The sequence below is a fragment of the Drosophila bipectinata genome, chromosome 3R (genome assembly GCF_030179905.1).
Source record: "Drosophila bipectinata strain 14024-0381.07 chromosome 3R, DbipHiC1v2, whole genome shotgun sequence".
NCBI lineage: Eukaryota > Metazoa > Arthropoda > Insecta > Diptera > Drosophilidae > Drosophila > Drosophila bipectinata.
This window is the reverse complement of record NC_091739.1, coordinates 21,639,699-21,666,364: the sequence shown is the minus strand read 5'-3', so window position 1 is coordinate 21,666,364 and position 26,666 is coordinate 21,639,699. Positions and strand designations below refer to the sequence as shown.

The 26,666-nt window shown below is 44.1% G+C and overlaps 2 protein-coding genes and 1 long non-coding RNA gene across 3 annotated transcripts; 1 reads left to right on the top strand and 2 right to left on the bottom strand.

Annotated features, from left to right (window-relative positions):
* The first annotated feature begins 586 nt into the window (after positions 1–586).
* Positions 587–17,744, top strand: opa (odd paired). The gene is made up of 3 exons (XM_017237379.3): positions 587–1,914; positions 15,864–16,033; positions 16,134–17,744. The coding sequence occupies exons 1-3, from the start codon at positions 918–920 to the stop codon at positions 16,857–16,859; spliced, it is 1,893 nt and encodes a 630-aa protein (XP_017092868.2). The 5' UTR covers positions 587–917; the 3' UTR covers positions 16,860–17,744.
* Positions 17,745–18,027: 283 nt separating this feature from the next.
* On the bottom strand, positions 18,028–19,276 carry LOC108122603 (uncharacterized). Its single transcript, XR_011443252.1, has 3 exons — positions 19,119–19,276; positions 18,798–18,976; positions 18,028–18,241 (listed from the first exon to the last, which is right to left on the bottom strand). It is a non-coding gene; the product is annotated as an uncharacterized lncRNA (long non-coding RNA).
* Positions 19,277–23,032: 3,756 nt separating this feature from the next.
* Positions 23,033–26,255, bottom strand: laf (labial associated factor). The gene is made up of 2 exons (XM_017237207.3): positions 26,145–26,255; positions 23,033–26,095 (listed from the first exon to the last, which is right to left on the bottom strand). The coding sequence occupies exons 1-2, from the start codon at positions 26,145–26,147 to the stop codon at positions 23,111–23,113; spliced, it is 2,988 nt and encodes a 995-aa protein (XP_017092696.2). The 5' UTR covers positions 26,148–26,255; the 3' UTR covers positions 23,033–23,110.
* Between the last annotated feature and the right edge of the window lie 411 nt (positions 26,256–26,666).

The window sequence follows — 26,666 nt, the reverse complement described above, 5'->3', positions numbered from 1 at the left end:
TATGTAGTAGCAATGGGGCGAGTGGTCTAAAAATAATGAAAAACATTTCAACCGTAGTGACAATGAAAAATAAACTCAAAGTCGCGGGGCGATGGTCGATGGGAAGAAATGCATCCCGCGTGGCTTCAATTGGTCGCCCGGCGGTCCAATCGGCTTGTGGGCCCCATGCACAGGCGCATGCTGCGAAAACGCCACCCACCACCCACCGGCCAACCACAGTGGGTGTTAATTTCCGAAAAACCAGTTTGGGTTTTTCAAAAGAACGAGCCGGCCATATGGGTGTCTCTATTCCAATTGGATTCCATCCATGTTGTTGGACTCTTCTTGCCTCTGGATAAAAAAGCAGCGGGTCGGCCATTTTCTACAGGCCATCTCGTTCGCTCCAGTGCCGTAAGCCTATCCCACCGAGTGGTGGTTTCCGGAAATACACCACACTAACCGTTATTCACCTCTGGGCTGGAGTATAGCCAGCCTGCTTGCTCTTAGGGGTTCGTGGCTTGGCTTTCGACTTGGCCGCTAGCCATCTTTGTTTCTTACCTGATCACAGCCACGCACAGCTGCGTGCTGCAGCGAGTTAGAATTTCAGGAGCCGCTGCTGGCATTTCAGTCCTGCTGCGCATCTTGAAACGTCAAGTCTTGCTGCGCGCGATTTCGACCGCTAGCGAAACGCTCTAACTTTGTGGCAAAACGCGCGCGAGTGTTACTATCATACAATTATAACTAAAAGCATTTGAAAATAGAAAACGCCAAACATATTGAGATCTAACGAAAAATAAATAAGTTGATAATACGAAAGCCTGGTGACGTGACCTCAGTGTGGAGTGATGGGCTTTCTGGCCTAGTGCAAAGAAAACTGAAAACAAAATATACTTTTTAAGAATTAACTAAAAAAACATAATTATAAACTATTTGTGACCATGATGATGAACGCCTTCATTGAGCCGGCCCAGCACCACCTGGCCAGCTACGGGCTCCGCATGTCGCCCAACACCACCTCCAGCGCCACCAACTCCCAGCAGCAACAGCAGCAGCAACAACTCGACATGACCGCCCAGCAGCAGCAGCAACAACAGCAACAGCAGCAGCAACAACAACAGCAGCAGCAACTGGAGGGCAGTGCGGACTCTGCCGCGGCCACCGCTGCCGCTTATCAAAACTCCGGATACGGGCACTTCAACAGCTATGCCTCCCGGGACTTTCTGCTGGGCAGGCGGGACACCGACTACGGGGTGACCGGCAGTGCCGGACAGGCCTCCTCCGCGGCAGACTCCATGCTCTTCTCCAGCTTTCCCGCCCAGGCGGCGGCCGCCGAGCTGAGCTCCGGCTTCGGGCAGCACCCGTTCCACAGCCATCACCATGCGGCGGCAGCTGCCCACCATCATCAGCACCAGATGCGGATGGGCATGGCAGACGCCTACGCCGGCCATCCGTACAATCACCACACCAACTTTCCGTCGGCGGCCGTCCACCATCCGGCAGTGCACCATCCAGCCCACCATGCCATGTCCGCCATGCATCCGGCCGGACCCGGAGCCTTTCTGCGCTACATGCGTCACCAGCCGGCATCCTCCGCCTCCAGCATCAAGCAGGAGATGCAGTGCCTCTGGATAGATCCCGACCAGCCCGGACTGGTGCAGGCTGGCGGGCGGAAGACCTGCAACAAGGTGTTCCACTCCATGCACGAGATCGTGACCCACCTGACGGTGGAGCACGTCGGTGGGCCGGAGTGCACCACCCACGCCTGCTTCTGGATCGGCTGTTCGCGCAACGGTCGTCCCTTTAAGGCCAAGTACAAGCTGGTCAACCACATCCGCGTCCACACCGGCGAGAAGCCCTTCGCCTGCCCGCATCCTGGCTGCGGCAAGGTGTTTGCCCGCAGCGAGAATCTCAAGATTCACAAGCGAACCCACACCGGTAAGTTAATCAAAACAAATGGGGTTCTGTTATTGAAGAAGGTGTTGAGTAAGAAGTGCTCCCAAGACATTTTAATTTTGGCAACAAGTTTGGTTAGAGTTCTGGATAGAGTTTACTGTCTTGCAAATAATACACTCGGAAAAACATCATATTTCTTCAAACATTCCAAAGGTGTATACAATTTCACCTTGCCGGCGGGTTTAACCCTTGCCCTTTGACGGGTAAATCCCGGACGTAGTCGAGGTGGGCGTGTTTCCGACGGCAAAAGTCGGTGCAACGCCCACTACCTGGCTTAGCCCGGCACTGGACGCTCGAGCCTCCTGTTTATGACACCTGTAAACCCGAAAATCATAACCTTAAGCCCTTCCCTCACCTCCGCAAATCCTCAACAAAGTTGTTGCCCTCACGGCAAGGATAATGCCTTGGACTTCAGCTTGACTTCGACTTTCCGATCCACAATATTTTCCTAAGCCTGTGAACCACTCTTGACTTTAGCTTTTGGTCGAACAGAGATATGATCTGGGTTTGGTGGCATAATTCCTAAAACCTATTGTTAACTTTAACAAAAAAAAAAAAAATACATAGTTCTGTATTAGGTAGACCTTAAATTATTTTAGAAATCTAATGGTCTAGTTTGGTATATTGACCCCTTCAGTCAGCTCTCGCTGTTCTAATGGCACCACTTAAGACCGATCTATATCGCTGGGATCCATAAACACATACTTGGCTGTCCTGCTAAGTTTTACTCACCCACTTATCAAATTCGGCCCACTCCCATCTCCCCAGTGGAACTGCCGAGTGGAAACCAGATCATAAATAACCTTTGCATAATCTAAATCAGGGGCTTAATGTACCATGGCGAGTAACCAGAACAGACCCAACCCAACCGAGTAAATAAAATAAAACTAGAGGAGCGGAATGTGTGCAAAACATCCAGGGCAGAGTGTTACCCCAATTTTGATGGCATTTCGATGGGTTTTGAGAGTGCCAGGTCCGGAGGAGAAGCATTTCCGAGCGATTGCAAACGGAAGTTCTGACACGTGTCAACACATGAGAGTGTGTGTGTGTTTGTTTGGTTATTGGTGTTGGTGTTGGTGTCAATGCAATAAAAACAAACACCAGCAGCCAAGGGACATTTAACCCAAGCAACGATGCTGATTGAATTTTTGATTTATGCCATAAGGGGAAGTGAGAGGGAGTTCAAGTACTCGGTGCTCGGTGCCCGCAAAGGTTAAAGGCCCCGATCGGAACTCTAATGAAGTTGTGCGTCGGCCACTTGAAAGTCAATCAGTATGTTTTCGGGTACCCCCAGCCAATTTGTAGCCCTAGCCAACCAATCATGGCCAGAGAAACAAATCAAAGACCGAAAAACAATCCCATTCTGCCGCATCATCGTGGCGGGAGGAGAAGAAATATGAAATTAGTCAAAAATGATCATCATATTGAACACAACACATAGAGAGAGACCCATAGAGATCATTATAATGCCACATGATTGTTCCAAAATCGAATACAATATGGCGGCGTCTCGGACATCGAAAATCAAAACGAAACATTTTAATTACCTTTCAATGAGTGTGCAAAAGGAAATTTTTCTGTTTGTCCGAACAACAATTTAGAAAAATTGCTTTTTTGTTGTCCAAATCGGCGGCTAATTTTGTGTTTTATGAATTTCTATGAAAGATTTATTTGGTCTGTGGGAGCAGCATTAAGTTCGAAATGCCTTTTCATAATGAAGCACCCCGCCAATAGGAGAAAGATCATATTTTAATTCAATTTATAAAAATATAAAGCCAAATAATCCCCAGTTTCGACCAAAAAAAAAAAAATGATGGGGAAAACTTGTTAAAGCCCACGCGTAAAGCAGAGAGAACAAAGAGGCCAAGAAAAAATATGGAAAGCCAAAATTAAAGCAAAACAAAATGTGTAAAATATGCCCAGCAATATAAAAACGCCATTTTCTGGATATTTCAGAATGTTGTTGGACGGCTCTTGTTGCTGTGGATGCTGGGATGTTGCTTTTGCTTTTCGTGTTGCTGTATTGCTGTTGCTGCTGTCTAGCTTTGCTCTACTCTGTATTCCTTTGTCCTGGCGGACGCAGTTTAATAAACGAAGGATGGTGCCAAACAAGGATAATGCTTCGACCAGAACAGCACCCATAGACCCTGCCATCCATTGATGCTGTGTCGGTGTCGGCATTTTCATTATGGCCCCGTTTATTGTTCTGTATGTTTTTGGGGCTTTATTAAATCGAGTGGCGCAATTTTAAAGCAATTATGCACAATTCTGGCTGTTGGATGTTGGCTGCTGGCTGGCAACTTTGTTATGTGCTTTTGCATTTAATGCTTGTTTTCCATGCGGCTTTCCCTCTGGTTAATTGATTTTAATGGCTGTGTTGTTGGGCGCCTCTAATGAGTCCTACATGCTCAGCCATAAACCTCAATGGAACAAGTTCAACAGCCACAAAAATCAAAGTCATTAATTTGCGTTAAGCTCTCGGGTTCTGCCACATAAAACTTCAACTTCTCATGCCGGCATAGATCATGTCAAGCCTCATACATAAATTGCGCTGTTAAACCCTGAGACAAAACAAATATAAAAATTCCATTTATTTCTGATTAATTTCGGCCAAAGGTGTTGATATTAAGCTCCGCTGATTTATAATCGAGAAAACACTTAAAAAAAAAACATCATAATTGAAAAGAGAAAGGCTTATCATCGGCTTGAGTAATGGTTGGAAATGGATGTTCATAAAATATGAAAGAACAAGTTATACAAATAGTAATACTTTCGAAAGTCCCATTTACAGAGGTTTCAGTCTCCCTTCCGCCAAGTCCAGTTTCCAAGTCCTGCCCAGAACGCATCCTTTATCTCCTAAAAAAAGGCAACCCCAACAATCAGTGATTGTCTGCCCTGTGGTTGTTGTGTTTGCTTCTCTTTTTCTGCTGGGGACCCAGTTGACACCTTGCTGTTTGGATCCGTGTCTGCAAGTCCGGATAGATGGCGTTTGTCATGGTGTGCGGTTTTTGTTCACTCACATACATACATACATACTTTTTTTTGTACACGATTCTTTCTCGTCGGGCTCCCCCTGGACCGGACCACAAACAACTTTATTCATTAACACCTACAACGAAGACCACAGGATCCGACTGCAGCAAGAGCATTCAACACAACTTTGTGGTTAGTTTTTATTCCCTCCATTCACATCCAGTGCAGCAGCAGCAGTAGCACTCCTTTCAAGCTCATTAAGTTGCCACTGGCGCTGCCCCCCAGCACCCGGCCGACCCCCCTTTTTTTCCATCCATTCTAAGTGCAGGCTCTCGTTTTCCCAGGCGCCTTGTTGTTGTGCAATTATGCTGCGGGGCCAAAGTTTAGCATCCAACATTGTCCTGGTGGCAGCGACCCTTGTTTGATTAGCCCCCTCACATTCTGATCCCCGGCTCCGGCTCTGGCTCCAGCTCGGCTCCTGCTCGACTCTCGACTCGATTTAATTGAGTGCAAGTGTTTTTTTAATGAGTCTTTTATGGACTTGTACGCTCTTTGCTCCTTTGATGCTGAAGTGTATTATGCAATTATATACACTTTTATAAGCACTTTTATTAAAAGCGGACTACGGGGACTGAGAACTTTTATTTGTTTTCCCAAATTCAATTGAATAATTACGTGAGGGCTAACCTGTCTTGGAATAATTATAAACAACAAATACGTAATGATTTGCATTGCAATTTGGTTTTGTACGCTCGGCGCCAATGAAATAATTTTTCAAAATACAAAATTCAACAAAACCGAAGCGCTGGCAAATGTCAATGATTGATGACTTTATTGCGGGTTCAACGGTTTTCACAAAAATACACACCAGACCCGGCACAGATACGGATACGAATTCAAATACTGCCAGCAGATACGGATACAGATACACATACTTGTATTCAGGCGAGGGCGAGAGACAGAATCACTTTTTATTTTTGCGCATAAACTGTGTGTTTTGGCTTCCCAGAATTTGACTGTTTGTCAGAACAATGGCCAGAAGAGTGGCCGGAGGAAGCAGCGGGAGGAGGCGAGGCTGCGAGGCGGTGGAAAAAACCTGCGATGTGCTCGAACTGATTACCTTAACTTCACTACCTGGACGGAGGTTTCTGCCAGGATCACCTCCCCGCCTCACTCCCGCTGTCTAACAAACAGAAAATCAATTAGTTACGCTCCCTAGGAGGAGGAGGAGGAGGATGAGGAGGACGAGTAGGGTTATGCCATTCCTAATGACAAATGCATTTCGAGGCCGGAGCTGCCAGCGAGGGAAATTCGTCATTTAATTAGCAGGACCCCCATGCCAAGTCCTGTGGAAGGACCTGCATTCGTTTCGCTCAATTTAAAGTGTCAAATACCGAACATGACACACGATCGCAATCTGCTAAAAACTTTGACAAGCCACAAAGTTGGCCTGCAGATTTATGTGGCAAAAGTAAAAAGTGTATAAATTTCTTTGAATGTAAGCCAAGTTCCACAATTTATTGACTAGACGGGAAATAAAATTAAAGTTTCTTTCGACTTTGAAGAAATTTATGGGGAACTTTGGGAAGAACTTAAAATGGTTTTCAATTACATGAGAGTGAAACAAGTCCTGAGCACCCAAGAATATTTATTCCTTCCCTTATAATCATTATAAAATAGCGCTTGCACCCATTCTAATTAGTGACAACCCCCGATTCTGAGCCCGGTTTATAGAACTCCTAACAAGTTACTAACAATGCCCATCGATCCACCCGTTCCGCTCGTGAACAGAGAGGGGGTTGCTTTGCATTCCTCCCCCTTGGCTCATGCATACTTCCCAAATGTCAAAACAATTCCATATATAAGTAGTACGCATATGTATCTACCTTAACCCCTGCCAGCATATGTGAGAGAAGGAATTATAATTTCATTTACCAAAAACCCAGAGACACCAACAAAAAAAAGCGCGAGCTGTAAACTCGGCAGGGGTTTGTCCTCCCAACCCTTTGGCTATTGTCATTGTTTTGCTCTTCCATTTGAATCTATTAGTTAAGTAGCCATTTTGTTGGGCTGTTGCATAACATTTGAATGGATGTGCTAACCCTCGGATGGCGTAGTGCCATGCCTGGATGGACATAAGCTGCTTACCCAGGCTAGTTAATAAATGAGGCTTATTTTTGATAAATTTCCTCCGTCTTCGGAGTTTTTGGTTAATTTTCGTTTTTCGGTTTTTGGTTTTCTGTTTCTGCAAGTTTTGCGTTCCAATTCCTAAGCCCTGGTCACGCCCACTTTGTCATTAGAAGTCGCGCTCAAATTAATTAAATTCCTCACCCAAAAGGAGCGAAAAGTAGCCACGTACCAGACTCCATTCGCATTCCTTCCGATCCTCGAAAGAGACGGCACAAGACCTCTCCTCTCCAAAAAAAGAGACAAAGAACCAAAGAGGAGCTCGGGTGCCGAGGAGCTGGAATAAGAATAAAATTTCAACGCATAAAGAACTGATCAGCAGCAGACAAACCATAAAATTAAACTGTCATCTTGCATATTTTTTATATCTGCACACAGCCACAACTCTGGGGAGAGCTGGGGCACAGGTAGAGGAAGCCATCCAGCTTGGACTGGACGTGGAGTTGGACTTGGAATCGGGACCGCGACTTGGGTTTCTGCTTTTCGAGAATTATGGAAAAGTAAGGCCTGACTAATCCTCTAAATCGCGCCAAGGGCCCCGCGCGCATTGCCCCACTTGTATAAATTAGCTGATGGGAAAAATGAAATCATTATTCATATGGGCAAAAATGTTAAACAGCCGAAAAAATAAAAAAATAAAGAAGGGAGAGACCGACAGACAGCCGGGCAGCAGAACCAGCAGAACACAAATGTATACCTCCATATGAAATCCATGAGTTAAGATTGCTTGGAATGCTGAGGAAGGCTAGCATTCTTTGAAAAAAAAAAACATGTATGGAATTCTATAATTGTTAAATATAGCAAAAAATAAACAAATAGATATTAATTTCCGCTTAAAAAGTAAACGATTGCCTTGTCAACTTGGCTTAGATGGGATTATATCTTCGAACTATTTGTCCCATTCGTTTAGTCGAATTTGTAACACACGAACGCCTCCAACTCGTTGACTTGGAGCATAAAATGTGATTGTTTAACCCAAATTGTAGCCACAGCCACGACTGGCACGCAATTTATTGTAAAAACATTGTCAATTGTAATTAGAAACAAAACTTACACAAATATTGTGTGACACTGCTGTCAAAAGCCGCGACAGGCAGCCGAGTTTTCGCCTAAAATTACCCACAACCGCCAACGCAATACCGGAATAATGTCGCAGTTCCGCAGATCGGTTTATATATTTCTATGACGCATTGCCGACGGCTACCGTGAAAAGTATCTTTCAGATACACACACGCGGTCTGGCAGTCTAACGATCTGCGTTTTGGTTTCTGCATTCTGGGTTCCCTATTCTCAGCATGATCAAATTTCTGTCCAGGATTCAGCCGAGTGTAAGCCACCGGGATATAGGCCACTGCGATGTGATACTTTCCCCTCGACTTTCGATATTCAGATCGAGTGTGTGTTTTGTTACTCGAGTGCTGCGAACATAAATGCAATTTTAGTTGATGTTTTGATGTGTTCATTAGGCAGTATATCGATAAGAGATACTTTCTGAAAGGTGTTCGAGTGCGAAAAAGGGTACAGAAAAAGGTGACAGATAATATGATACGAGAAGTCCGCTTCCAAAAATTGAAGTTACTAAAATCCAATATGGCCCAATACGAGAGTATATTTCTTAAATTCTCCTCAGTTCTTCCCAGCAAATTCCATAAGTCCCTATTCCACAAATATTTCTCGCCTGATGTCATTGATTGGTTTTATCATCGAAGCGAATCTTGTTAGAATTGACAACATTTAAACTTGAACAAGCCATTTGAGATAAGGAAACCAACCGAAGCCGGAGTCAAAGTAGAAATCGAACCCCGAATTTGGAGATCCAGCCTCCTTCGGTTGCCGGAGATGTCACATCGCATAACCCAACGATGACAATCTTGATGACATTTTAATTTCTGACAAACAGCCGAAGAGATTTTCTACTTGATGGAACTCGAAAAAATAAACAAACAGAAACGGAGATAAAGGGAAGGCCGAGTGGGCTGAGGAGATTAAGATCTTAAAGAGCGCTAAAGAGCAAAAAATCAGGCCGAGGAGATACCAAACAGATATAGACACCGATCCGTGACCGAGCCCAGACAAAGCGACACCTCTCCACTCTTTGATGGTGTTGAGCCTGCCGCCCTTTTGCTTCGGTTTTTGCTTTTGTTGTGGATTTTCAGCCCTCCACTACCACTGCCACTCCAGTAAGAGCATTTCCTTCTGCTTTCTTTCTGTTCTGGTTTTTATTTTTCGCAAACATATTTCCCTCACGTAAGCAGTTCATTCACGACGAGGTAGAGACATCAGCTGCTTCTTCCGAGCTAATCCTGGCCCGTACTTCGTCTTTGTCAACTGGGGTCCGACTTCAGTTACCATTCCCCTTCTCCCTCTCCCCCTACTCCAGCCAATGTTGGCCTTGTTTGTATGCATTTTGGGCTCACACAAAGGGCTTAGTGTTACTTTTACTTATTGTCTACGCTCTGTTTGTCATTCGAGTGCATTTTGAGCCGACTATCTAGGGTGGAGGGTCTACCATAACCGACACACTGAACTAATCAATTAACTTGGCCCAAAAACAAGCATAAAATTGGACTAAACATTGATCTGAAAAAAACTATTTCTTCTCATTTACGTTCCATTCCACTTATTCCTAACCCTACTTTTACATAACCTTTCATTTATTCCCGAATATGTTTTGTCCAACAGCTTGTTGTAAAACCGTTTTTGCCATTCCGTCTGCAAAACACACCCACCCGGACCAGGCTTACACACTTTTGTGTATAAATCCAACCCATAGATAGACAACTAGCAGAGCTATTAGTAAAACAATGACAGCAACAGCCTTGCTGTACACGAGTACAAGACCAAACATGGGCCGGCTCGTCTGGCTCTGACTTTGGTCTCTCCTTCTGGTGGTTTTGTTTTATCATTTTTTCAACCGAGGAACAAATTTTCGACAAGTTTGCTATGCAACTAACGCCTCAAACACACACAGTGTTACCCACATATATGCAAATGCTATGGTTATGCGTATGTATCTGAACCTACATAAGAGTGCTGCTTGCATTTAATGCATTCAAATTGCACATTCGACTGGGCCAGCAAGAAAAACTTTTCCAGACACCAGGCACAACTTGGCTGACTAAGAAAACGACATACGGACGTAATGGATAAACTTATGTGCTGGCATCTGTGGCTGGCAACCTTGTCTTACCGCAAAAAACAAATTTTGAGTCAAACATAAAATTTTGTGTTGGCATAAGGAAAAAAGTTTATGGATTGTGAAATTTGTAAGCTTAGTTTATGAAAATGTTGGGACTCAAAAATTTACTTTTATATAAAGTTTTAGGACACGTTTTTCCATAAGGAAACAATTCATAACCCTGATTTCCGTTCCTGAATAAAATGTATCTTCATTTTCTCATTAGCCGCAAGCCACCAACGATGTGTAAAATTTGGTGTGTTTTTGTTTAGAAACAATTTTCCAAAGTATCTCTGGCTGTGACTACCATAAACCACACACAGGCCGAGGCGGGGAAGGAAAATCCAGAAACCAAGAGACCGGCTAGTGACCCCAGTGTCAATTATTAACGTATCACTTGACAGCAAAGGCAAAGCTGCAAACAAATAGCGAAAATTACGAGAGGACCGGCGCTGCTTAGCCAAAAAAATAGTGGATGGGGTCACCATCACCATCATAATCATCAGCAGCATCAGCAGCGTCGTTAGGGAGGGATGCACAAATCATAAATCATCAACGAATTCACTCAACGATGGTTTTTGTCAAACAAATAAACAATGGACCGACTGTGTGGCAGACCCATAGGTAACGTCTCTGGTCTAGGGGTGCAGCATCCTCCCCATGAATGATAATAATGATGAGCTCGAGGATTTTGCATTCGGCCGTTGACAAGCGGCATTCATTGCACTTAAATTATGATTTTATTATTATTATTATCATGGAATGGAGCGGAATGGTTTGCCATTAATTTGGTCATCAAAAGCAGGCAATTGTTATAAATATTCAAATCGAGGAGTCTATGGGAAAATTTCCCTCGGCTGTTTGAAAGGGAAACTGGGGACTATAAATTATATGATGTAATTATTTCGTAATTTAGTTCGTGCCTGATACTCCTAAAAATCACCTGCCTAACCAGGACATCTCACTCTTGTCTCGGAATCTGAAACCGAACAATATTTCTGTCATCAACAGTCACTGCCCCCTAACAAATCCTTGGTAAAGGAGCTATTCGCCAGGAAGAAATAGGGGGAGCGAGGGAAAATTGCCCATTGAAATGTAAACCGCCAGGAAATCGGGGTTTGGCTTTTTCCGGCTTTAACCGTACGAACAAAGGGCACCATGGCTGAGGGAAAAAGAAGCGACAGCAGCGGAAAAAATGTATAGCAAACAAACAAACAGATACAGATACACAATGAGCTCAGGATTCTCAAATCCGAAGAATGTCAACAACCCAGACGGATAATACGTGTGGGTAAACGGGATGGCTACATCCAGATAGGGACAACACTAGGGACAGGACGAGGGCAAGCCAGGCAGGCAAAAAGTAGCAGTTTTGTTATTGTATTGTTAGATAATAATAATCATATCGCATTGCATGTTGTTGACACATGAGCGATGATGATGCTCATCCCTTGCTATCATTTGGCTCCCGCTCCCTCTCCCTCTGCCGTGTCCTTATGTAAAGGCGAGCGAGAGGGAAATAATCGGTTGAAATTCGGAATATATCCTTTGTTCCGACTTGAGGGCGAGTGCTGAGGGCTCCTTATAAGCAGGCAATAAATATTTACCAGGGCAATTATTTAGCAGCAATTAAGCCAACGAGGCGTATACGGATCGGATCTCTGTTAACGCTCTGTTAGCTCCCTCTGTTAGCTGGCGGATTTCCATTTTTTGTTGCGTTTTTTGTACTTGCGTTTTTTTTGCCTTTTTTTTTAAATTAATTCCATTTCGAAATGCTTTTAATAAGCAACTGTCACTCTGGCAGTCTGGACGGCTGAAAAAATGTTTTATTTGTGTTGCATTTTGTATTTTTAATATCTTCTGTTGTTTGTTGCTGAAAATTAAAAACCTGATTCACTTCAATTAATCAGCGACTGTCAATGATGCTTAATTTGCATCGCTTGGTTAGCACCGATCACGACCAGAGACAGGATACTATATAGGGGATACAGGGGAAGATGCGGTGGCTGCCGTACTCCTGTTGCTTCCTCAAAGCGGGTATTTATATCACTAAAGGGGGTTTGAATATGAATACAGTTTTGGATGGAATATTTTTTGTTCCTTACATTTTACTTTCCTCCCAAATCTATCCCAACCATCTTTCAAAATCCAAAGCATATTGTTTACCCTGCCACCCCCAAATAAAAAAATACATTTATCCAAAATATTCAAACGTATCTGCCAGGCCTAAAGAAAACACTTACTAGACATTTAGCCATTCTCTTTTTTTGTGGCCTGACTACGCCCAAAAACATCAGAACATCTTTGGGGGCACCCAAGTCCCCATCCCCAGAAGCAAAAAAAGAAACAACGCCCCATAATAGCCGCAACAAAAACAATTTCAGACGGGAAAATGGAAAGGCAGGGGGGCAGGGATGTGGGGCAAGGAAAGGAAAAAGCAAAAGCAGGGGGAGGAAAGGCCGTCGGCTCGGCACTCGTCTGCAAATGACAGCAAGCTTTGCAGCAGTTACATAAAAGCCGAAACATGTGCCATATATAACAACAAACAAAGCCGCACATATAGTAACGTATATACGTATATATTAATATATATATAGAGAAAACCATGTAAAAGTTTCTTGGCTGAACCCACGCACAGATACTGCCACACTTACACACACACACACAAAGTTCCAGAGAGGAGATTACAGAGCAACCCCAAAAATAAGAACCACCCCAAATAACAAACAACAACAACAACTTTGCAGCTGTACACAAACCGCCATGACAGGCCGTTCCACTTCCAATCGTTCCGCGCTCAAGAAGCGATTTTTTTTAGGAAATTAACCATTTCGGGGGCTTTCCGCCTCCAAAAGAAGAGGAAAAGTATAAACTCCCGCTAAATATGCAAATCACAAAGCAGGCGGCCTATTTCACAGTTACGCCTCAGACCCCGGACAAATATATATAAAATATACGCAGAGAGGCTTTGCCATTGGATTTACTTTATTGAAATATTTAAATAAGTTTGTCGATTCGCACAGCCTAAATGGGATTTACTGAGGGCACGGGCCGGGGCCTGGCGGGGGTGTTCACTGTACTTATGGCGCCTTGCCAGCCAGCCCCAAATAAAAAAGGGTGTGTGCCAAGGATGCCTTTCATGTCGGGTCGGGCTTCCTTATTCCGGTTCGTCGGAAGGAGTAGCCGAAAAACGTCCTCGACTGAAATTGACATTTTATAAATGGGCGACGATTTTTCGGTTACGGCTCTTCCATAGGATATCCCCCTCTCCTCCTCCTCCTCATCCATTCGGACTTGGACTCCCGAAACTTAAAGCAATAAAACATATTTAAATTTCAATTTTAATGCTCACCAGCTTTCGGTTTGGAATGTGAAAATTATGCGTATCCTGGCTGCACTTAGCCGGGACGCGAACCCTTTAATGTCCTCGGCCGCAGCGCGTGCCGCTTCGCCTCGCATCGCCGTCATTCTGCCTCTCCCCTGCTGAGTTTAGACCGCAGCTCACCGGGAGATGGATATGTGTGTGGATACACGTACCATGGAACAAGCATGCATATCTGGCGGCTACGCTTCGGATAGGGACACCGCTGGTGTGCCGCTGGGTTCCCCGAAACGAAGGTGATAAGACTGATAGCACGGATACTCGCCCAGCGGGTTATTGGCGGAACAAAGTCAGCTGGCTGTCCTATTTATGACTAATTAGTGTTTTTAAGATAGCATTTTCCACATTTGCTTGATAACTGAGTGTTAACGAGACAGAGGAAAATTTTAAGAACGTTTTTTGGATGCACACTGGTTACGTAAGACTCAAACTTCCCTGGCGCCAAAGAGACTTTTCAAGTCTATCAAAAAACACTCAGTCTCAGTCAAAGGTAAAGCCGACACTTGACGTTGTACCCTCCAAAAAATGAGAAATAAATAAATCCGTAGCGCATCGAACTGCATTTGAATCGCTTGTTCTGCCCTGGGGCCTCCGGATACCTGTCAAAATAATTGAGTCCCAGCCGTACCCTACGATGTTACCTTTGTAATGCATATTTATGAGTTTTAAATTTTGACAAATTAATAGAAACTACAACAACAATCACAATGCGACACGCCATTCGAATTGAACAGCATTTTGTCAGATTTCTGTTTGTCGATTCTCCCAGCTCTGTGACTTATTACGCATCAAAAAATAAAAACTTTATTCAAATTCGGATAATAAAGCACATAAATTAGTATTAAATTACATACAGATCGAGAGAGAGAAAAAAGCCAGCAGAAAACTTGTTGAGCTGGACTCGAAGTCACCGCTGGATGTCTTTTTATAAGGCAGACGCACAAAGCCCGGCCCCACATACCCCGGCCCCAAAAAAAAAACACAAAAATACCCCACCTGCAACCCAGCTGTGCAGCTTTTCTTTAACCCACGACACACACAACCACACACACCCTGTCCCTCTGATGGGTTTGTTCGCTTTAAGCTCGAGGTGTGAAAATGTTCGATTATTGTCATCGTCATCGTACCCCGCGTGGGTTTCTCTCCAGGACAGAAGACTTTCGGCGAGGGGGCGATGGGGTATCTGAGCCGAGATTGGGGGCTCTGAGCCGCTTAGCTGCAATTGTCATAAAGCTTGTGGTGCATGTAATGGCCGCTTATCTGCGACATAAATGCCATATGCTAAATGGGCTTAGTCCGCGCAGCTTCTATACACATTTTATTGAGTTTGTTTATGGTGCTTTGAATGCTAATGCGTCAAGTGATTGAAATTGATAGCTCGACTAAACAATCAATTAGATATTAACATTTAAAACTAACTCTTCCCTTTTCTTAGGGTATACCCTATTTAATCCATTGCCAAATTATAGGTTACGTTTTTCAAATCAAAATTTTTATTTATGCTGAACCCTGATTTTATCTGTTTAGGACTCTCGTTAGGATCTCAAGAGACCTGCCCTCTTCCCACCACTATCCGAAAAAGATAATTTTCTAATAAGCTATAAAATATCACTTCGTATTTCGAACTAAACAGTTTTATCCCTCGACTTTTGATGGAGAAAAAAAAGGTGTTGCACACACGAATCAAATAATAAACGTTAACCTTGTGACTTTTTCCCTTTACCCTTGCCGCTATTGTTCTTGTGCATCGCCAGAGACAGAGAGACATAGCGACAAATAACAAAAAGGACAATCGACATCGGCACAGGTGAAAATCGTATTCGGGTCGAAGGGTCTCTCTCTCTGAATGTCTTTGGAACAATGGGTGTCTTGATCCCGCATAATTTATATGATTTTTTTTCCTTCCAGTTGTATATCTTGTTGTTTTGTTATTGTTTTCCCTATAAAAATATTGGACACACGAGTTTTCCCACCTTTATTAAATTGTGTGTCCGCGGGCAGGGAAGTTCATAAAAAAATTGTGAGCCCATAAATGGTCATCGTCTCTGCTGGCTGGTGCTATTATTTATTTAATGCGTGTCCCATAAATAATGAAATTTATTGCCACACATACTCAACGTTTTAGTGTATACATACATATAAGAAAGGAACTCTTCATTTCTCATTTATTTATTGAGACTTATTGTGTTTTTTTTTCTTGCCTACTTTCAGGCGAGAAGCCGTTCAAGTGCGAGCATGAGGGCTGCGATCGCCGATTTGCCAACTCCTCGGACCGAAAGAAGCACTCCCATGTGCACACATCGGATAAGCCCTACAATTGTCGGATCAATGGCTGTGATAAGTCCTACACACACCCCTCCTCTCTGCGCAAGCACATGAAGGTGAGTTGAGCTTTAAAATAAATATAGAAATTACTTAATATTTGTTAAATAATTTTAAGAACCTTTCTAATACCTGTAATTATTTTCATCCTCTTTCCAGGTCCATGGCAACATCGACGAAAAGAGTCCTGAGCTCGGCTATGACAGCGAGGGCGAGGAGAGCTCCAGCTCGAGCATAATCACCGGCGGGGCACAGACACCACCCTCTACCCGACTGGACGGCAGCGCCGGCAGCAGCAGTGGCGTCAGCAGCCTGAGCGGTGGCAGCGGCATCAAGTCCTCGCCCCACTCCATCAAATCAGAACCGAATCCCATGCACAGCGTCCACCTGGGGGCCTCGAGCAGCGGCAGCAGCAGCACCACCAGCAGTAGTGCCTCCCACCTGTTGCAGCAACAGCAGCAGCAGCAACAACAACAGCAGCAACATCAGCAGCAGCAACAGCAACAGCAGCAGGCGCAGCAATTGGTGTCACATCAAAGTGACTCCAAGTCGTCGCCTGCTCTGCAACTGATGGCCGCTTCCGCCTCCGCCTATCTACCGCCGCCCCTGGGCCCGCCACCCTCGCACCACCACCACCCCCACCATCATCACCATCAGGCAGTGGCTGCGGCAGCTTCCCCCGGAGCAGCAGCCGCCTCCGCCTCCATGCTGCACCACAACCACCACTTGCTGTACCACCCGGCTGCCCAGCACCACCCGCCCAGCGACTGGTACCACACGGCAGCTCCTAGTGGCACCGCGGACGCGATGAACCCACTGAACCACTTCGGACACCACCACCATCATCACCATCTGATGCATCCTGGCGCGGCGACGGCGTATTGAGAGTGGGAGAACTGGTGGCCCGAGGAGCCACCGCCGCCACCACCGCCTCCGCCCCCGCCACCGTCTTCGTCCGCGCTCGAGGCGATACCACCACCGCTGTCGGTGGGCACCCCACAGGGCCCTCTGGAGGAGGGCTCCTCCCTGGACTGGATCTGCTGCCAGCGGCTGCAGAACTTGGCCCTTGTGGCGCAATGTGAAAACCAAATATTTCTGAAAGTTGAGGAAAATACTTTAAACTTTTTACCTGATAATTGAAAAATTGCTGTTGAAAAAAAAACGAAAAGAAAATCGAACTCCTTATATTTAAAATTTTGAATCGTCTTTGAATATGATTATTATTGTATTTTAAATATTAATATACAAAAAAACAAACACAAAAAGATAAGAAATTATGACAAGAAATCGCCTAATTTTTTGCTATTTAATGTTATGTAAACTTAAACGTAGTTTTCTAGTTGAAAAACAAAACAAACTAAAAATGATAAAAATCCATTAAGTGTAAATGTATAAAATATGAGTTAAATACCGCATAAATGTATAAATCGTACTCTTAACTCTACATTTAAAAAATACTTAAGCATATTTACTATTTAGCTGATAAGATTTAGCTAATTTTTTGTCGAAGCTGCTGTCACCCCTTCATTATCGTCCCGTTCCCAACCCTAAAGCTTTCTAGTACAAAAAAAAAACGCTAACTACACTGTAAAAAAAAGAGTCCAGCATCGAAAGGGGATTGGAAAGTGCATCGCATATACGTACATACATTTTCGGCCTTAGATTTCTTCAAGCTTAAGTATGCAGAATACAATTAAAGAGTTGTCATAAAAACCAACATCCAGAAAACCCACAAAAACCTTCAAGAAAAATAAAAAGAGAAAACTATAATTGAATGCTTTTTTATTTATGAATGGGTATAAAATAATTGGCTTTTATTAAATTTATAAAAGCTATCAAATTACACATTCGAAATGGCATCACTTTTTTGGGGGTTTGATTCGATTTCCTCGTTCGATTTGAATTTAATTTGAAACCTTGATCTGATTTCTAAAAAAATCGATATGGTTCCCACACGCTTTTAGTCCATTCCACTCGTTCCGATTAATTCAATATGCAAATGAAATTTGCAAATTTTTCCGATCTGTTAATTAAACTCATTTTTTACGAACGCTGCTGCACATTTTTATTTGACGGAATTCCGTCATGAATATTTATTGAAAATGTTTGTTAATTTGTTTTGATTGGTTTGGCGGACGTTGCCAAAAAAAACACATTTTTAATGGTGTGGTATGTGAGGGGGACGCAGATCAAGTTTCCAGAGGCGAAAAGTCATCAAAATGTCTTAATGGCCAGCGATTTACGGGCCCAGAGCGATGAACAGAGGGCTGCCAAAATAAATTATAAACAAAAGATTAGCCCTCGCGTAGCAGTGAGAAAAAGTGTCTAAAGTGAAATTATTTTCTGGCGAAAAGTGTGTGTGTGATTTATTTTACGAAAATTTCTTTGTTTGGGAATTCCAGTTGATGAAAGGGCCGTCAAAGACCTGCCACGGTTATTTAGTAGAAGACTCAAGGGTATGGAACCGGGGGAGAGGGTGAGTGAGTGTGGATAAAAAAGAATCAAACGATTTATGTTTTTTTAATTAACCCGACAATTTGTTACGTGCCTCAAACGGACACAGAGGCACACATACACCATGGGTCTAGGATAGCCGAAAGAGGGGGTCGGCACCGGGGCCATAACGAATTCATATTTTGATTTATTGAATAGAAATCGATTGGATTAATCGAAAGAAATTATATTGCCGCAGCCGGCTGTCGACAAAATTTGCTCTGCCTGTTGCGGCTTTCTACGAACAGCCCCTCTGAGCCCCCAAATGCCCCAAATGCCCCCTTGTAATCTGGCCCTGCCCGTCAAGACAGAGGCTTACCTGTGGCTTACCTGTGTGTGGAATTGAAATTAAAGGAAGAAATCAGCCAGAAAACTGTTGTGGCGTGCAATTAAATGTTGTATCTGGATTCCGCTGGCTAATGTTGGCCATAAAACGAGTTTGCCTTGGTTTGATTTCGGTTGGCTTACGTTTACGGCCAGAACAAGCGGGTCCCATATAAGATGTTTCTCTTTTGATTGGAAGAAATGGCAGCCAGAGTTAATTGCCAATGTCAAAAGTTGCATATGTCGGAAAGGTAGAAAATAATTATAATTTTTTAATCAATTTAAGCTAGAATTCTAAATTCCACAAATAGTTAGACAAAGCCATACCCCAGCCAGCTTCGTTCCCATGACTAAAGTCCAGAACCAGAAACCTTTAAACAAATCAAGCCACGACCACACAACAACCAAACAACGTCAACAACTGACACAAAACAAAAACCGAACAAACTAAAAAAAATCAAAAATAAAATGGCCAAAAGCGAGAAAGAAAAACTTGTTGACACAAAACCCAAAACCTACACCGACCATTGCTCTCCGGCCCCGTCTCTTTCTAGTCGAGCTGAGGCCCTCTCTTTCGCACAACCGGGCGACTGTTCGCCGGCTCGTTCACTTTCTGTGTCGGCACAATTTAAGTTTCAATAAGCGACTATTTGTTGCAATTTAAGCTGAACGCGTTTATAAATTGACGACGGAAACTGCCGTCGACTGCGACTCATAGACAAGGTAGGTGAATGGCACTGGGAGTGGGTGGGGTGGTCGGGGGCCGGCCATAGGAGTCAGGCGGCTGGGGAGGGGGTGAGGCTAACTGCAGCCAACTGGGGAAATAGGCAGGCAAAGACCCAACGAGTGACAGGGCCCCCGGGCGCTTAAATTGATCCAACGAACCAACTAACATTCATACATTCATGCCGCTCACATTGCTGTCTCTGGCTGCAGTTTGTGGGCCCAAATATGACCCGACATTTAAATTACATCAATTAATTTATACTTGTTATGATTTCTAAACTGATTTATAAACACTATTGTTTGTTTTATATTTTGTGTGGTTTCATTTTTTGCAGCCGCATTGGGTGGCGGTATTTGTGGTTGCCTATTTATAATGCAATTAATTTTCTAGGAGTCTGTCACAATTATTACAAACTGAATACATGAAGTCTTTAAAAAATCTATTTAATTAAATTTTAGTAACAATTGCACAGATATTTAATCCATTTTTATACCCGGTACTCGTTTTTACCTTAAACCTTTAACCATTTAAAATCTCTATTACTCTGCTTTGTCAAAAATTTTATTCGCTATACACTTAATCAAAATTTACAATAAAAAAAAACTCCATTAATTCCAACACTTTGATCGCCGCGCCCAAAGAATACAAAAGACTTTAATAATCTAGTCCGAAAATACAAAAAATCGATAAAAGGTGTTGGAACAGCTTGGATCTGGCCCAGACGCATTGGCACCACCACACACGCTCACCCAACACATTAACGATAATTTTTACACTTGGCTAATAGTTTTTTAATCAAAAATTTAACGCCACACTCGAGTTACAATAGTTTTCGCTGGGAACACACCCCAAGAAAATGCCCCAACCCCCCGACCACACGCAACTTGGGAGAAACCTTAATTACTTTTCGAAGTGCAACCAAAGATGATAAATTGCTGGCTGGGAAAGCCAGCCAGCCAGCCAGTCGATCTGGCGATCCGCTCTGATCCCAGACTGTCTGTCTGGCGAGGCTTATTGAGTTACGATGTCAGTGGAGGATCATTAAAATTACAGACGGTGCCAGGCCACAACAAAACTGGGTTCCCAAGAAATCTCAATGGACCACTAAAAAAAACCAGCTATATCCCTGTTTTCCCTACACCCCCACTTGCATCAAAACTTTTGTAATTTTTCAATATTCGCACACAAAACGAAATTAGCTCGGTTGGAGGAGGATTCGGATCGGGATCGGACTTGGGACTGCGATTGGTCTGGGATCGGGATCGGGATCGGGCTGGAATTGGTATCGGAATCATCCGAATGCATGCAAATTTCACAAGAATCAAAAGGTAAAAAGATGAGGCAAATACAAATAATAATAAAAAGGCTTATCCCCAGCTGAAAAGTCGTTGCGGCTTAGTGACTTATGGCTGAGCTCTTTCCAAGTCTTGGACACTGTTGCTTTCGTCTTGAGGTGGCACTGAGAGAACCACAACGGTTTATATTCTCATTCTTCAAATAATTATTTAGAGATATTATATAATTTTTTTTTATAATTTAGTAAGAAGGGTTTACAATATCTACTCTTACAGGAACTATTAGACTAGTAGAAACTGATAGAATAGTTAAAAAATAGTCCGGCATTTCTCATTGCCTTTTGTACTATATGTTTAAACTTGAAAGCTGCAATATAATATTATTTCTTTCAGTGCCGTTTCACCTTTATGGTGTGTCTCGTTCCGTTTGGAGCATGTGCAGACAGTTGTGAAATTATATTTGCGCACCGTCATGGCCATTGTGTTGTTGCATCGGCATCGGGACTGCAACTCTTGCCTGCACCTCGCCGCGACCGGGCTATATACTTCTTCTGGGGTCCCCAGCCCGATCCCAGCTCGATCCTGGTCCAGTCCAACTCTCGATTTGTCAGGGCAGACGAATAGCTTAACTGTTGGCCGAAAGGAGTCTCAGCTGCGGCAGGTTGTTGCATTGAAGCTGGGCCATCCATTGGCCATCGAAGGGCAAAAGTGGCTGGGGGGCTGTGGGAGCCGGAGCTATGGGAGCTAGCCGCGCATCATCGTCATCGTGCTATTCAAACAAATGATTTACAAAATGTTAAATGAATTATGCATTTTGCATATGCGCCTTTGCAGCGTCGTGCCATTTTTCATATCCAATAGGCCCCTAAACCAGGATAACCGTCGATTCGTAGAGAGCCTCGGTCCATCTTCCAGCATTTTCCTGGTGTTGGCTTTAATAAATTGGCGTGGGGTGCGCCTCGAGCGGTTCATACCCCGGCGTACCCCTCGCACCATCCACCATCGCGGCCAGAACTGGGTGTTGTTGTCGCAGCCTTGTTTAGACCATGTCCCTGGCCATGTCTTTTTAGCCATGCCAGTGTCATGGATCTGTGCGGCAGGCGGCGACTTAAGCAAACACTGCCATTCGCCAGCGTCTGGGCAAAAAAGGAAGGCAAATATAATCAAGTCATATAAATTGAGTGCATTTTTCACAATAAATGAAGGGAATTGTCTAAATTATGCCCCGTGTGCGTTCACCTGACGACCACAAAAGTCATAGTGGGCTCTTCGCAATTATGTGTGTGGGAAATAGGAACATGACTCATTTGATTGGATAACGTATTACATGAAATGTCTCAGCTATCTATGGAAAGTTTGGAAATCTCTGTCCCTAGAACCTAGAATGCATTGCATTGTATCGTAAATTATAAACATTTCCAGACACACATCATTACAAGAGAAAAGTAGGGAATGAATACAGCAACATCGCCTCCAAAAACAAGTCTAAACCTATACGAATCAGGCATTAGGCATTAGGCAGGTGAAATATGTTGATAGGCCTTAAAACAATATTTGCGCGATCTGCTCGGCTGCAGTTGTTTGGTTAGCAATTAGATGCATCCCCAGCATCCCGAGCATCTCCCAATCCAGAGCATCTTGATCATGAAGGCGAGCATAGGCCAGGGACCTGAGACCCGGGCCCTGATCGATCATGTAAACAACTCCAGCATATTTAGTATGTGTCAGGAAAATGAATGGCCACCGGGAGGCAGCGGGGCGTGGCAGCAAGTGCACCGCCTAGACTAACAGTAGCCATGGACTAATTATGCTCCGGATTGGAGTAGGGGGTTCCACTCTCGTCTCCCACTCGACAACTGCGCCCTTCAGCAAGATACTTGGCCAGCACTAAAGTTGATTTATGCACCTCGGCAGAGGACCCAGAACGTAGACACGGCCAAGGAGAACCAGCAGACTGCCAGGCGGCCCATCCAGGTCGCTGAAAGTTTCAAGTACTTAGTTTCCATAACCAAACCAAGTCGGTGAACTAAATTCAAACCAAGAACCATAGCCTTCAGAGGAAATGCTATGGCTTTTGTTTAAAGTTGGTTTCAGTTTTCTTTCTTTACGAATTATTTAAAATAATCTATACTCATACATTTTTTTTTTTGTATATTTGCTAGATAGATTCCCCTATACAGTAAGGACTCTCTGAAAAAATAACTATTTTTAAACAGCACTTAATTTTTTTTCGTAACAAATTACGAGTTATATTCAATATAGAATTGCTAATAAAAAATATATACATCCAAAACAATTCATTGAAAACTCTCCGCAACAATTTTCAGCTGGCGGTTAAACTTTTTTTGGAACTCCTCGGCCAGGATCTGGCGGTCAGCTTTGAGTCGCGAAGTGCCGTTCCATTCGTCTAAGGACAGCGTGTTGGGAACCCCCCTAATCTTCAAAGGCATCACGTTAGTATAATTCTGGGAGCAGTGCCTCAGGGTTTGCTCGGCCAGGAGGGCAATGCGACTTTTGGGGCGTGGCGGAGGATCCTCCTCGTCCTCCTCCGATCGGCGACTGAAGATGACACTTGGTCGGTAACTGCCAATGCTCGGCTGGATGGAATAGGGACTAGCACTGGTCTTGGGACTACTGGTGTAGGGGCTGCTGGAGCTACTGGTTCGTTTGGTGGTCAGAGCTGCCGCCATCAGCTTGGCCCGGATCTGCTCCTCATCATCGGTCAGTGATATGTCCAAAAACTCAGCATCATCATCTAGAATGATGGCAGGTCCTTTGTAATTCTCTGGCATTATCATCAGCGCCTCGTCAGCATTGTATATCCTGAGATTAAAGGCGCTTTTTGGCTTCGGTTGGACTACTTCTTGTGGCAGTTCTGATTTCACACTTTCTTCAGCACTTGTCACCTGATCATATTCGGAACAAACCGAGTTTGTGAGATCCTGTGAGGCCCCTTCATATCCGCTAATATTTTCGTCATAATCATCTTTGAATGATTCCTCTGGTTCATACGAATAGTCCTCCGTTTTATTTGGCATACTCATCACCTGATCGCATTCAGAATAAACCGAATTTGTGGGATTCTGTGAGGCCCCTTCATATCCGCAAATGTTTTCATCATAATCATCTTTTAATGATTCTTCTGGTTCATACAAATAGTCCTCCGTTTTATTTGGCATATTTATCACCTGATCACATTGGGAATAAACCGAATTTGTTGGATTCTTTAAGGACCCTTCATATGCGCTAATATTTTCGTCGTAATCACCTTTTACTGATAGTGGCAGTTCCGATTTCATACTTTCTTCAGTACTCATCACCTGATCATATTCGGAATAGACCGATTTTGTGGGGTTCTGTGAGGCCACTTCATAGGCGCTAATATTTTCTTCATAATCATCTTTTAATGATTCCGCTGGTTCATACGCGTAGTCCTCAGTTTTATTTGGCATACTCATCACCTGATCACATTCGGAATAACACGAATTTGTAGGATTCTGTGAAGCCCCGTCATAGGCGCTAATATTTTCGACATTATCATCTCTTAGTGATTCCGCTGGTTTATATGAAGAGTCCTCCGTTTTATTTGCCATTTGAGCTCCTTCATGTTTGGCTATAATATCCAATAATTTATATTTTTGCATTGTCAACTCCTCATTAAACATTCGAGTGACAACCTCGGCAATTATAGACTCTTGCTTTTCCTTTCTAGACCATGTTGGTTTTTCCTCATTACTTTCCTGATTTTCGGAAATATTACTTTCCATTTCCTCGGTATACCATGTGTTTGGGTTTTCCTCAAGATTTTCAGGCTGTTGGGAAATATAACTTTCCCCTCCCTCAGTATAGGGAGCCTCTCCTTCGTCCTCGCTGGGATACTGGACACCCACCGAAATACTTGATTTACCCATGGAACTGTCATGGAACTCAAGAGACCTACCCAACGAATTCTCACCCTCGTATTCAAAGTCTTCCTGAGGTTCCTGCATTTCGATAGAATGTCGCGATGTCTTGATGTTAATGGGACTATTTCCACGATCTTGATATGTCTTGGGCTCACCTTGTAGGCGACGATAATGATGATGATGACGATGGCGTGTGCTGCTGCTCGGAAGATAATCTTCTTCGCATTCGGATCGTAAAGAGGCACTTGTAGAAGAGCGTTGACTTTTGTAGTCTTCGTACTCAGTTCCATAAGTCTCTTCGGGAGGCAGGCTTACCGAGTTTGTTTTCATGGACCTGGTATAACCAGAACTTTTTCCTCGCTCTGAAGATACTTGTTGCCTCGAAGATGATTTTTCAGAATACTTATGGTCAGACTTGCGAAAACTAGATCCTCTCGATACTCTGTCTTTATCTGAGCTTCTAGAGCCCTGGCTTTCCTTCGTAGATCTCTGCGAGTCTCTTGAGTGCCGGGACACTCTGTTCGAAGAGGTCGCACTTGAGCGAACATCTATTTCTAGTTCATTATCCTCTGGAATAGATTCCTCCCATTCACTCGCGATCAATCTCTTAAAGGAGCTCCTTTCGCTGCGCGAGGATTCACGGTCCTGGTAGCCGACGATGCTTTGCTGTTGATCTCTCACAAAGCTCTCAAAATCCCGGTCTTCCATTGATCGGGATTCGTAGTCCCTGGACCTCCTGGCCGAATAACTGGAGTACTCGGAGCCCAAGCTGCCATTATTTCCCTCGTATGCCGCGCTGCCGGATTCCGATATATCTTGATTTCTGTGCAGTTTTGATTTGTTTATATGGTAGTTCCGACAAGCCCGCTCAGCCTTCTTCTCACGCTTCTTGGATTCCTCGTAGATTTCACTGTATATTTGGCTAAAGCTCATGGAGCCGTCGGTGGATCGCTGACTTTGATGGGAACGACTCTGGAGCACTTCAGGTTCATCCGATTTCAGATAGGATTGCCTGTCTTCGCGAATATCCCCTGGCCTGGCATCATGTACTTCTGAAGAAGAAAAGGATTCCCTGGAGTGTTTGCTTTGAGCCTCGGCCTTGTAGAAGAAACTTCTTTTTGAGACCTTATCCTTAGGCTCTCTGGACCGCTCTGTGGTATTGGAGCAGGCCGCTGCATCTCGATCCTTAAGGAAGCGGGATATCACATCAAGGTTTGACCCCTGTAGGCTCTTGCTTTTGGCTGACTTATTCCTGGTATGTCTCGAGAAAGGTCTGCTCAGATCTTCAAAAGAGCTGCCATCCTCCAATGAGCCAGTACTCGGACCCTTTGAAGACCTGTAGGAGCCTAGGCTGGGCGTACCTTCACGGGATGTGTCCTGAAAACGAAAAATTAGCCATACAGGTTGCCAGTTCAGGAACACTTACCATTTCGTGATCTCGTCGAGTGTAGCTGTAGGGGATATGTGGGAATCAAACTGATTTTTGCTTGACACAAATGGCACGGCAGCCTCCGATTAACTGCCAGACCTGTTCGGATTTCATCACTGCCAAGACCCTTGCTTTCAGCGGGCCCATCAATTTTCCGGGCCAAACCAACTTGGCAGCCGCAAGGGAGCCAAGTGGCCATGTGGAATGAAGCCCCAAAAAAGAAAGAAGAAGGGGAAGAAAACAAAACTCAATTAGCAAAACCAACGAAGACTCACTCACCAGTTTGAGTAGAGACTCCCATTGCCCACACACAACGAGGAATGGAGGCTGGAAAAGTGCAGCGGCCAGAACGGGGCGGATTTTTGGGGGCAGTGCAACTGCGGACCCATTAGTGTCACTTAGCAGCTAATTATGCTGCGCCCGAGAATTACTTTTTAATTTGTTGCTCTGCGCCCCGTTCGAAAATAAATAAACTCGCGCGCCAAGAGCCTCCAAGTGGCCAGGGCAGGAGGGCCGTGG

Bases quoted from the DNA above. Each gene is read 5' to 3' on its own strand.
- opa (XM_017237379.3), top strand. From the start codon at position 918: ATGATGATGAACGCCTTCATTGAGCCGGCCCAGCACCACCTGGCCAGC. The intron at 1,915-15,863 runs GTAAGTTAATCA...GCCTACTTTCAG, and splicing joins TCACAAGCGAACCCACACCG to GCGAGAAGCCGTTCAAGTGC. The intron at 16,034-16,133 runs GTGAGTTGAGCT...TCCTCTTTCCAG, and splicing joins CTCTGCGCAAGCACATGAAG to GTCCATGGCAACATCGACGA.